The following is a 12,540-nucleotide window of genomic DNA, read 5'->3' on the forward strand; positions in this document are numbered from 1 at the left end:
TGCAACTGGACATAGAAGACTAGTAAGGCATGGCAGGGACACCGGTGGCGCAAGGACAGCGATGGCATGCAATGAAGCGAAGTGTCCACAGTGAAAAATGTAGCCTAAAGTATGAAGACATTTACAGAATTAAATGCAGGAAAAAATTTTAGAGAATGGTTAAGGTGTGCCTGTGCTGCCGCCCCGATTCAAAGCGGATGCGCATACGTTACCATCATCGTGAAGTCGGCGGGGGGGGGGGGAGGGTGCAGGGGAAGCATATGCTTCCAGGCCTGTTAATGAATACGGCGATTTAGTCATAAGATGGGAGTGTGCTCGATACGTTCGCTTTCCGTGTCTCGTTCTACGCAGCGTGCCCGACCATGACCTTCATACACGGAGCACAAGCACGGCTTGCCGTAACCCTGCCCGTGCTCGCTGGCCTCTTGGCGCCGATTGCCGCTGCACAAGGATTATGTAAGCGCCGTTGCTGGTTACAGTGTGCTATTTCGCTTTCGTAGCTTTTATAGACCTATAAAATCGTTATCGTGAGTCGAGTATAAGAATTATAGTTTTAGCCCTCAGCAGAGCGCGAACGTTCGACTAGAGAAGCAGCGCGGTCAATCGTCTCTCGACGACGACGACGACGACGACGACGACGACGACGACGACGACGACGACGACGACAACAACAACAACAACAACAACAACAACAACAACAACAACAACAACAACAACAACAACAACAACAACAACAACAACAACGACGACGACGACGACGACGACGACGACGACGACGACGACGACGACGACGACGACGACGACGACAACAACAACAAAAAACGCCATTGTGTAATTATCGGCCCTGTGGTAGGCGACAAAAAAAGATAATTCCAACACGGTCCCGCGTCCTCCCCACCCAGAGTGCCTAGACAAACCCTCGAAGAAAAGCTGGTAGCTGTCCTGCGAGAAAGGCGCCTGACAAGGCCGAACTGAGCTATAAGACTATGGAGGTTCTCACTTGAATCACTAGTCTGAGCTCTAGCTCTTTGGTCGTTCAGTTACCACGGACACACTTGGTGGTGTATGGATTTGTCTAATCCTTGCTCTTGTGGCTTCGAGCGTGCCTTGTGGGTTTATTTGTGAACGCACTATGTTTCTAAATATTGGACAACTTATATTTTTTCCAACGCATGAAGGGAAATAAAATTGCTGCGCAGTGTTTTATTTCGCACATCATATGTTTATTTGAAAAGGTTCTAGTTGCAGTCACAAAACCGTTCGAAGCCGGAAGGACGAACTTGACTCAATACAGTACACTAACCGTCATTCGCGTGCTATTTGAACCGCCATATTTACAGGGCTATAGACACCAACGCCCGAGTCACGCTGCTAGTGTGTCTACTAAGCTCTACACCGTAGCAAAGCGTTGCCATCACGCCGTGCTCTCCCCAGCACTAGGGAAAGCCGCGCAGGCTGGGTCCTCAGGTTGTGCACGAGAGTTCAAAACGCCGATACCGCATTTTCTGAATGTCATGTTAAAATTTCCCTTATGTCGTTTCTTCTTTTGTTATTCGTTACCAAAATTGCCTGTGGTTTGGTCGCTTGTGCTTGCAAGCGTGCGCCGGTGCTTCGAGCATCAAGTTCACCGGGGCCCTGGCGCCGTTGACGCTCGGCAGTGATCACGTGATCGGGAACAAGGGCCTCCGGGGACTCATCGTGTGGATCCACGGAGTGTTCGGCGCCATCTTGGTACCCTCGGAGGACCCAATGACAGGTACAGTGTGCCGCGATGGATGTACAGCGTAGTTAACTGCTAAGGAGAACACCCAGTTTGATTTAGAATGACAGAGCTGAGCAAGTTGTTAGACATTTTTTGTTTCTGAATTTACGGTACCCAGTAGGATTTTATATTTGCATGTTTAGTACGGATTCACGCTGATAAAAATGGCAATAAAAATATGAAACATGAGAATATAGGGGCCCTTTTCCCGTCACCCAACCTCATATGCAGTCCTGTTTTGCACCATTCATCGCAAGAATCAAGGTGCGCTATTCGTATTTTGAAGTTGATTGCAGGTGAAGTACGATTTAAAAAGGTTTGCAGTGCACAGTCAACCACAAACGTGTGCTTGAGATCAGTATTTTTCCCTCGTTTTACACACACCCCACGACGCATATAGATGGGTCCTCTAAATTAATTGTCCACTAAATTTCGCGGTCAAGCAACAGAGCAGGCGGCCGCAGTGACTCGCTACACTTGCGAATACATTTTTTTGCGACTTCGCCAATTTCGCAGCGCAATTTTACAGCATATAACTGGCGATACGGCGCAGACTTGTGGTGTCCCCTTGTTGCAGGTTTCTGTATTGATGAACACTCCACAACGTTTGAGGATAGGGGTCTAGTAAAGGCAAAGTCAATGCACACACACACGCACGCACACACACACACACTGTCTCTGAAATGCAGATAAAAGAGATCTATTCCATTCAATAGTGGCAGCTATTTTATAGACTGGTTTCTCGAACGATTTTTTTTATTACTGGTAGAAATGACTGGTCGTTACGATGACCTTGTACTGCAGTTACCTTCTGGCCAACTTGAAGTAAGGTGCAGAAACTGCTACCGGTAGGAACTATACGAGTATCATTAACGACAATGCGATCTAGGTTACTGGCTTTTATTGGGATAGCATTTATACAGACGCTCGAGCCGAGTTTTATGCGCGTCCTCGTCCTGCTGCCGATGCATGCGCGAGTATCACGCAAGGGTTAGAGCGCTTTAGGACATTGGAGGGTCTCTACTGACCCTCTAAAACGGCCCAAACCCTGCAGTCTTTGTAAGGTCAACGTCCGTTCTCAGCGTTCCGCCTCTTTCGCGCCGAAAAAAAAAGCAAATCGAGAATGCACAAAACTCTGAGTTTGTTTGGCTGCAAAAGTAAAAGAGGACGAAGCGAAGTGGAGGCACCGTCAACGCCATGCTCAATCGCCTGAGTGTCCGATCAGAGGCAACGTTCTACCTTCTGCTGCTTGGCATTAAGCGTTGAGTGCAGCCGCCCTATGCAAGCACGCTAGCGTTCTCGCACAGCTGCTTTGCGCACGCTCTGTTCTGCGCAGCAAACGTCAAGCTAACGTTGCCTATCCCATCATAGGCGCTGTCGAACGACCCGACGGTTTCCTGTCGGCGTCGTGTCGCGTGCACCGTCGAGTGGCGTATACTACGCCTGCAGCGCCACTGGCAGTGCCAGCATTTTGAGAGGCCTGGCACAGCTGCCAGAGTGCTGTTTCTCCTGCGCGGCAGTAGTTGCCTTGTGTGCTCCGTGGCACCAGCATGTCGCATCCGCGCGTTGTTAGAACGCTATTAGAGAAGTTGAGCGCGGCGCTAAACTTTGCTATCACTCGCTACCACCCTAGAGTGCTTCGCCCGAAGGACTTAAGTGCGAACTTTTAAAGCGAAAGCTTTACTGGCCGCGGACGTGCGATTTTGCCGTGGCGGTGCTCTGAGGAGGCACATGACGTCACAACGCGCTCCTCGCCACGGATATTTCTCTCTCCCTCCCTAGTCACTACTGCGCATGCGCCACTAGTAGCACCGAGCCACAGGTTTTCCGCCGCTGCGCAGCGCCGCGCCTTTCCGCGGCCGCCGTTTGACATGACGTCACACCGCGTTCCTCGTCGTTGCGCTTGCCTCCGCTCGCTTCGCCAGTTGCGTCGCATGCCTGATAACATGTCAGATGATTGAAAAGGAGAGCTCGCGTGCGCCGCGACCACAGTTGAGGTGGCAGTATGGACGTCGACAATTCTGATAAGCAGGAGGAGGCCTGGAATCGACATTGGAACGAGATGAAGAGGAAACGAATCGCCCAGGAAACACACGAACAGCGCGCCGAACGACTGGCTAAATGCCGCAACATTGCTAGACAACCAGATTAAGCTGGACTTGCAATCAAGATTAACCAAGGCTAACCATGCTATGCCTTAGCTTTCGCTACGTATATCCTGGCATAGCCGAGCTAAGCCACTGCCATTTTTTTGTAATATTTTTCAAAGCCGACTGAAGAACGACGTGGAACATGTCCTGCATCATTGTGATGTAATGGCAGTTTTCGCATCATTGGCGCTGGAGGCCTCCTTCGTATCCCTTGACGTTGAAGTCGTCCGCTTGATGCACATTTCGTATGTCTTTTCCCAACAACGATGCTACCCATGAGGAAAATATAGAGCCCGCGAAAATTGAGGTATGCTTATGCGAAATCACATGTCGCTACCATGGTCCTGTATAAGTGTAGGGGGCGTGGAAGAAGCGTTAGACATCTACGCATGCGCCCGACGTAGCTATAGAGGTTGTATGAGGCATACATCTATTGCGCTTGGCGCCGCCAACGGGTAGCGATAGAAAAATATCGAGAACAGAAATAATGCATGACTATGAAAAATTGCCGCAGCTACCCCATTGCGCATCAGCCTCATAGCGGGAAGAGGTCTGTAGGCAGCCATCTCCTGATGGCCCATGGCACCAATTCGCCTTGTATCCGTCAAAGGGACTTGCCATAAAATGAACCACAGACAAGTTGACCTAAGGGGATCGAGGCTCCAGCTTGGGGCAAACTGGAATTTGCCGGTTAAAATGCATGCAAAATGTACAGATTCTGTGACTACAGAACCGAGGGGAACGTTTGAATGAAATTTACTGCATTTTAAGAGAAAACTCGGCTTTCTGACGACTCCATGAGAATTAAATTTGGTTTATCGCCTGCAAATATTTACGGAAATTGGTAAAGAGTGCTCTATCAAAAAAAAAAAAAAAAACCTGAAGTACGAACTATAGAAGTAACTGTGCGAACACACACGCCAACACACCCAGATATGGCAGTTATATGAACTGCATCTGCTATGGCATTTGAAGAGCGGGCGAATTTATTAAGCAAGTTGATAGCTGGAATGAAACTTTTGAAATGTTTACAAGGGTTTCGCAATGGTCGTACTCAGAGATTAGTGGTACATATCTCAGGGTGCTCTATAGTGTGTCATTTATGCTCGCTTTCAATTCATCAGCAGATGCAGCTTACAGAATTGCAATGTCGTTTTCATCGCTGAGTTATATGACATATTGCTTCATTCTTCAGCGTAATTTTCAGCGATTTCTGTTAAAAAAACAAAGGAATCTTTGGTGGCATGAATAAACTTATGTTTGATGCAATTGGCACTGTTTACCTTCCTTATTTAAGCCCGAGAATTCTAATGGAATTCGGCGCTGTAGATGCCAGACAATACGATTGCTACATTCCCGTGTATTCAAGACTCCTTGCATTTAGACTCCGTGTGTTTATTTAGTATTACATTTAGTAGTACGGACGCCATGTATTTGTACTTAGACTCCATTTATTTAGGCTCCTGAGGTAACGCTTTCTCTTAAACTTGATGCACTTGCATTTAAGTGATTCCAATGAGTGAGTTTCATCTCGACAGAGAGACGTTACTCGTTTCATATGCCTGTCTCACGCAAACGATAGTTACTTAACGATGTGCAATTAGGAAATCGATTAGATTAGGTCGGCGTGCTAATTGTCACGGGCATTACATTTTCCGTTTTCTTTCTCTTTCTTGCAGTCTTGAAAACAAAGCGAGCCGAACTACAATCTGGAGAGGTATTTTCACTCCTCATCTGTTTCGTTTTTCTTTGTGTGCGTATATCGCTCAAAGGTAATTAGGGATGCGCGAAGATTGGAAACCTTGGGGACACGAATTGTATAGAGTCAGTACTTGTAACAGGAATAGTTATCAAGTAATATTCGAACATTTCGGAGCGTCAACTGTGAGAAACCAAACACAAAATTGCAGCAAGAGTAGGGTAAATGTCGTCCATGCGGGCACAGTATAAGCGTAAATCATGAGGACCATATGTAGTGGAACAGGCTACATCATTCACAGAGCCAGACTTTATTGCGTACACAATGATCACTCGTACTCGCGGAAGAGTTCTGTGTGTATCCGAACAAACGGCTTGCTTGTTTCTATGCTCTATTTTAGAGCGCAGCTCTTTGGCGTCCGTTCCTGGGTTTCGCGTCGTCTTCGGCGTTGTCGTCGGCGTTGTCGTCGGCGTCGGCCTCGTAACCAGCTCCGCCCCCTTTCATCCCCCCAGCGCTAGCAGCGACCGACTGATACCGCTGGATGCCGCTGACGCCGCTAGAGAGTCAAGATAACGTGACTGCATAGAACGCCGTCGCCGCCATGCAGAAAGAGTATCAGTCAAAGGCATCAGTCAGTCGCTGCTATCTCTTCCCTCCTCCTTTTATCGTGTTGTCCGCTTGCTGCGCGCGCTTCTGCCCCCATCGTTTGCCGCTGGGTGTACACGCCGCCCCCCTCCGCTTCCGCTTACTGCTGGTTGCTCTCGACGGCGGCGATGAGCCTCCGCTTCGGCGGCGCGAACTGCAGGGTCTTCTCGGCGGCGGCGATGAGCTTCTGCTTCAGCCTCGCTTACTGCTGGTTGCTCTCGACGGCGGCAATGAGCCTTCGCTTCGGCGGCGCGAACGGCAGGGTCTTCTCGGCGGCGGCGCTTAGCCTCTGCTTCCCCCACGGCTGTGACAACCTCGCGAGGCACTTGTATACATCTCGTCTTTGAGAATCAAGCATTGGTGTACCAAGTCGAACATATATCAGTCTATTTCTCCGACCACAAAGCTTCCTTCATGACTGTCAAGAACTGTTAGTGGAGTCTTTGTTAAAGGAATACGTGTGAAAAATAAAAAAAAATTCTGTGATAGCGCATACATGTGTTGCTCGATTTCTTTGCCTCAATCTATCCAAAAGGTGAAACAGCTTATTTGCTGCGCTCAAATTTCGCATTAGGAAGTAACGTAATCGTCGGTAATTTTTTCCTTTTAGTGAACAACGCTCGAGAAGGTGCAATGTAATGAAAGAAACGTGCTAACGTTGCGAATAAGAGGACGTGAACATTGCTGTATGTTAAGTGCCAAAAAGCGGCTGTCGAATATTCAAAGACCACCCGAAAACTATTTGATTATGATTCGTTTCTGACATTAATCGAATCGAATTTGATTCAGCCTCAGAAGTTACTACTCGGCTGCTCTGGTAGCTCACGTTTACGCAACCATCAGCCCGGTAATCCGCTTGCGTACACCGGAATACCGCGGACACGCTGTGACTTTTGCATGCACTGGGTGTTTTTTAGGCAACAGACAGACAGGCAAGAACGAAATTTTTTAATATCGTCTGTGCCGTATAGCACAAATGTACTCACTGAACTGGATTACTACAAGCGGGGGTACACAACTTACACAGGCAATAAAAATGCGTTATTGTTAAATTGCCAAAATTTCACTACTAAACTTTTCAATGAATTACTTAATTTAGAGCACATATGGCAATCTACAAATTGAAGCCAGTGCTTTCACAAAGCTAATTCACTTGGAGCAAATTTCGAAATTAGCACCACTTTTAGTGCTAACGCCTTATGCATTGAAACTGGGAAATTACTGAAGCAGTAATGCATTTAGTCACAAATTTTGGGTATGTTTATCGAAACTGTGGCCCAATAACGCAAAACTATTCCAATCAGTTCTTGTAGCAATCTTCTGTCGTCAGACTTACGTAACCACCGACGCAAGCATCGGGTGGTGACCCGCAGTGTAGCTTGAACCGACCAAGCATAAGCTTAATCAAACGCTCCGAATAGCATCGCCTAACTTGACAGTTTTTTCTTAGCTAGTTGATTGACAAGAGGCAAGGAGCATGCTGAAGTCGCGAGAGTCTCGGTGGGGCCGGGCCAGCGCAGCGAAGATAGATAACCAGATGAAGAGATTGTGTGCCAGCTTCTCCGATTGGTCCGCTTCGCCTTGATTTGCTTGCGGTGGCTGGTGGAAAATCGCGGAGGCGAGCAGAGGAAGGTTATATATGACGCGAAAACTTATCCTCAGCGAAGGAGAGTTGGCAGAGCGATGTCGTAAACGTGCTGAAAGGGCTTGACCACGTTACACTACCACGCAAAACTTGTTGTTATACGCAAATAAATTCATTCTGCCCGGCAGCTCCGAATACCCAGTGCCAAAGAAATATGTAGGCAGACGGCCTCTATTCATTTCTGAACGGAAGCGTTTCCTGCTATTCCAAAAGAAACTCAGTTTTGTTCGGCATATTAATGTGTCTTTAATGCGTACACGTCACTTTGTCATGACCAGTTTCTGCAGTTTTGTGACGTCGCCTGACAAACTAGTGGGGCAGCCCGAAAATTTTTGAATAGAGGATGGTTAGGGCAGAAGAAGGTGTAGAATATTAAATAATTATTTTTGTTTTCTTTGGTCTAATCATGCATAATCAGGTTGTACACGTTGTATCGTGTGGGAGATTTTCGGCAGTTTTCGTATCGTCGGGTGAAAGACAGGCGAAGTGAGGGTAGCCCAAAAAATGTTGGACCAATCGGGGAGCGCTGATTGCAGGAACGGAATAGAAACAGTTTGGAATAGCTTTGCGTGTCAGCGCCCCAGGCGTCATCATCAGAATTGGTTTCAAGTTGGCATGACTGTCGAAGCCACCAGCCACAATACGTAAATTGCAATATGTGTGGTAAAAAAAAACAGACAAAAACGGGTAACTATATATAGATTATTATTGCGATACCAATTACATGGACACTCCAGTCGCATTTCTGCCGTCACCATCAGCGTCACCCTGAGGTTCCGTATAAAGTCCATGGGATATTAAATCGTCGCTGTGCGCCGTATTCGGTACGTGCGTGTGAAAGCGTGCGAAGGCGAGTGGGCGATCGCTGCTCAATCTCGCGCCCGCAACGGCGGAAAGCGTGAAGGAAGCGCGCCGCCTTCCGTCGCGCGTAAGGCTTCGGGGGGGGGGAGGGGGTATGGAAAAGGGCGCGTTCTACGCCGGGCAGCCCGGGCGGCCGCGAGTGCCCGGCCGGGCTGCTGTATATTGAAAGCCATCTGCGACGGGTGCAGAGTCCACGCTGCGCTGTGTTTTCAAGGCGTAATTCGCTTTTATGCGAGCAGCTGCACGAAGGCCAATTCTCTCGCTGCTGCTGCAACGTTTTACAGCGAATTTACCCGGTCATCGAGTGAGATGTGTTCGTGTTGGCTTGAGCGCGCCACCATGCTTGTTGGTTTAGTTATACCCGCCGACAACTGTCGGTGAGTATGAAGGGAAAACTATGGAGGCAAAGCGCGTGAGAAAGTGAGAAAGCTTCAGAAAATAGTCCCGCGTTTTCATTCGCGTTAGTTTAAGCGGGGGAAGACAAAACGTAGACACTTTATTAGCAACAGGTAAATTATTATTATCAACGTTGCGATTATATGGGCACTCGAAGCGCATTTCCGCCGTTGGCGTCGCCGTCGCCGTGGGGTTCCGTATAGATTCCAAGGCTGATAACACGGTCGCCGGGCGAGGGGAGCCGACGATCGCGACTCAATCTCGCCCGCGCGAAAGAGACGAAAGCGGGCAGGAAGTGTGCCGTCTCCCGTCGTGTGCGACGCACCCAACGTTGCGAGGTACCTGGGGGATGGGAAAGAGTGGGGTGGGCGGCGTTCTACTCCGGCTGCAACTGCGCATGTGGCGGTCGCCCGGCCGTATCTTAAGAGCGATCTGCGTTTAGGGCAGAGTCTAGGTGCGTCGGCGGCTCGCAGCTTTGTCCGTGCTATGTATTTTCGGCGCCAACGTTTCCTTGAAGCGATAGACAGCACGAATGCCACTTTGCGCGCTGCTGCTGCCGCGTTTCCTCACGCCAGCGTTTTTGACAAAAGCTTCCGCGGTCATCGAGTCACATGTGTTCATGTACACCATGCTTATTTAGTTATTGTGCCTATGTTTACAAGTTTATACGACCGATAAAACTACTGTCTTTATTTCGTATAGCTGTTTACTAATTTGTTATCGCAGTCGATGCATCGGCTTCCGGGTGAACCTGCGACTTTTACTATTCAACAAGTCATTTTTATCTCGCGCGCAAATGATGATTTCCTCTGAGGGTAGCATACTTCAAAAAGTAAAATTGTGCAACATTACACGGGTTATCCGTGAAGGTTGTGTTAACGATAAAAAAGTATATTCCGCAGCGTGACCTGCTAAGTGTGTGCCGCTATCGCGCGACGAGTCGCATCATCTTGAGCCACACCATGTTTCGCGCTTGCAAACCCACCAGCTTTGCTTGTATTAGGCGGCTTTACTTTGCCGGTGGTGTGCAGTGTAACGTCGTTTTGCAGTACGGCGCCGTGGTGTGGAGCTTGGTCAGGCAGAACGTGCTCGTCTTCCTCCTAATCCTGATGTCCCTCAGCATGTGCGTGGTGCTGCCCGTCGTCGCCACAGCGGCGATCGCCTGCCACCGCGTGTGCTGGTGTTGCAACTTCTGGCAGAGGCCCGGCGGCTACGAGTCGGTCCTCGAAACGAAATCGCGCAAGAGATGGACCTACGTATTCTACGTGGTCGTCGTGATCATGTCGTAAGCGTGGACCACGTGACGCCTTTATCGCCTTCCGTAAAAAAAAAAGAACTTCAACGCATCTATGCCAAGTCTAATTTGGGATACAACCCTATGCACGTCTTTTTTTTTTTTCAACGCCAGTCAAGTGACTCCTACAACCGCGCGGTTGCGGTGGTTTCCTGAGGTCGCTCAAAGGGCGTGGCCTTCCGAAATCTGCGTCACACTCGTGGAGGAACGACGTAAAATAGGAGAGAAGCATTTCGTCGTGCAGCCAGCCTTGGCCAGTGAGCTCTCCGAGAAGCCATTCCCCACGCTTGCTTTTCCCTCGCAGTATCGGCCCCACATGTGAACTCTGAGGCTGAGCGTATTGACCGGAAATGTTTGGTTCCCGGTAGGTTTTAATCGATGCGCACTGTTCGGGTTCCCTGCCGTGTCTCTGGCTGCAGAACTGGATCAGTAAAAAATACCGCGCGCTCTGACGTGACGATTACGCGTTGGGCCGATACGTTTGGCTTCAGTCGTGTTTCGCAGTGCTCCCTCCTCATATGTTCCTTCCTCCATCGTCGTACTTTTTAGGACACGGTTAGTAGTGACATCAGCTTTTTTTCGGCGTATGTCATGAATTGGAGGAGCTGTGGTAGCGGGCCGATGGCTGCTGTTCATCCTCTAACAACGGCAATGTTACTATGTACATTTTTTGTAGATTAGCGTACATACTTTTGTGTGCGCTCCAAGCAGTTTGCACATGGTACGGTGTACGTGACGGGAATACTTTAGTTTAGCGTTTGGGAGCGCAAACGAAAAAATAAAATGTAGCGCTCAACTGAATAAACACATCAAAAATCACTCTTTCAGACATATTTGAGTTTAGATCGTTTCCGTTAAATTAAAGGATGTGAAGGTCGCTTAACAGTTTTTATGACTGTATGTTTATGCTATAAGCGCCCACACTGTTCTCCAGATACGCCAACGAAATACGCACTCTAACCAGAGTAAGCATGGAGGCTTTTCAAGCTAACGTACATTAGTAGCAGTTGCACACACTTGGCTCCATTGACACTCCTAGCAGCTGTGTGTGTAGCATTCCTAAATGACATTTTCTTGTCACAGAAACTATCGAAACGATTGTGAGACGCCTTTAAGAGCGGAATGCCATAATCATTATAGGGTCCCCAACCGCTTCTCACGCTTCCCGGCAATTGAAGCTTATGCAAGCGTAATCTTTACCGGCAAACACTCGCGGCGAACGCTATGCGCGAAGACGAGCTTTCTGGTTCTTTTTTCTTGGCCCCCGCAGGACCGCGGCGTCCGCCGCGCTGTGATTGGTCCACACGTTTCGTTGACGAACCGCCGTGGTTGTTCAGTGGCTATGGTGTTGGGCTGCTGAGCACGAGGTCGCGGGATCGAATCCCGGCCGCGGCGGCCGCATTTCGATGGGGGCGAAATGCGTAAACACCCGTGTAGTTAGATTTAGGTGCACGTTAAAGAACCCCACGTGGTCGAAATTTCCGGAGTCCTCCACTACGGCATGCCTCATAATCAGAAAGAGGTTTTGGCACGTTAAACTCCACAATTCAATTTTTTAACGTTTCGTTGACGGTCAACTCACGCTCAACGCCGCCGATGCCGTGCTCACTGTGCAACGGGGCCCTTAAGGTTGTCGCTTTTAAAAAAGAAATAAAGTGGGCGTTGAGTCATCTGGTGTGCAGTGAATAACTCATCCAAGACAAGACAATCCATTATCCAATCTATTTTATACGCCAACGCTTCTCGTAAGGCCTCCGTACGCCAGAAACACCAAACTATCTCCAGAATCTAGCGGGCTGCTGGCCTCGCAGAGCAGCCCGATTTGCGATTGCGATTGCGAATTTGCGATTCAGACGGGCTGTGAGGAAGCCTTAACTCGATGCCCTATTTATTGGCGATCGCCAATAGCGAGAGCGCAGCCATTACGACAGTTGGCACCGAAGCGGGGGCCACAGCGCGCCGCCACATTAGACAATGCTACCACGGCAAGTGACTTCCCTGTAGACGCGTGAAACGTGTGTTGTAGAGGTTTCACAAATTCGACAATATGCGTAAGTACTCCAATAACATAACCTATGCAAGCCTCAG

At 48.8% G+C, this 12,540-nt stretch overlaps 1 protein-coding gene across 1 annotated transcript; it reads left to right on the forward strand.

Annotated features, from left to right (window-relative positions):
* Window positions 1-362: 362 nt before the first annotated feature.
* On the forward strand, window positions 363-10,476 carry LOC142591011 (uncharacterized). Its single transcript, XM_075703387.1, has 4 exons — window positions 363-456; window positions 1,598-1,756; window positions 5,592-5,629; window positions 10,208-10,476. The coding sequence occupies exons 1-4, from the start codon at window positions 363-365 to the stop codon at window positions 10,445-10,447; spliced, it is 531 nt and encodes a 176-aa protein (XP_075559502.1). The 3' UTR covers window positions 10,448-10,476.
* Window positions 10,477-12,540: the final 2,064 nt, after the last annotated feature.

Source organism: Dermacentor variabilis, chromosome 8 (genome assembly GCF_050947875.1).
Source record: "Dermacentor variabilis isolate Ectoservices chromosome 8, ASM5094787v1, whole genome shotgun sequence".
Taxonomy (NCBI): Eukaryota; Metazoa; Arthropoda; class Arachnida; order Ixodida; family Ixodidae; genus Dermacentor; species Dermacentor variabilis.

Coding starts and splice junctions, on each gene's coding strand:
- LOC142591011 (XM_075703387.1), top strand. CDS start 363: ATGACCTTCATACACGGAGCACAAGCACGGCTTGCCGTAACCCTGCCC. Junction 457..1,597: donor TGCCGCTGCACAAGGATTAT/GTAAGCGCCGTT, acceptor TGTGCTTGCAAG/CGTGCGCCGGTGCTTCGAGC. Junction 5,630..10,207: donor CCGAACTACAATCTGGAGAG/GTATTTTCACTC, acceptor GTCGTTTTGCAG/TACGGCGCCGTGGTGTGGAG.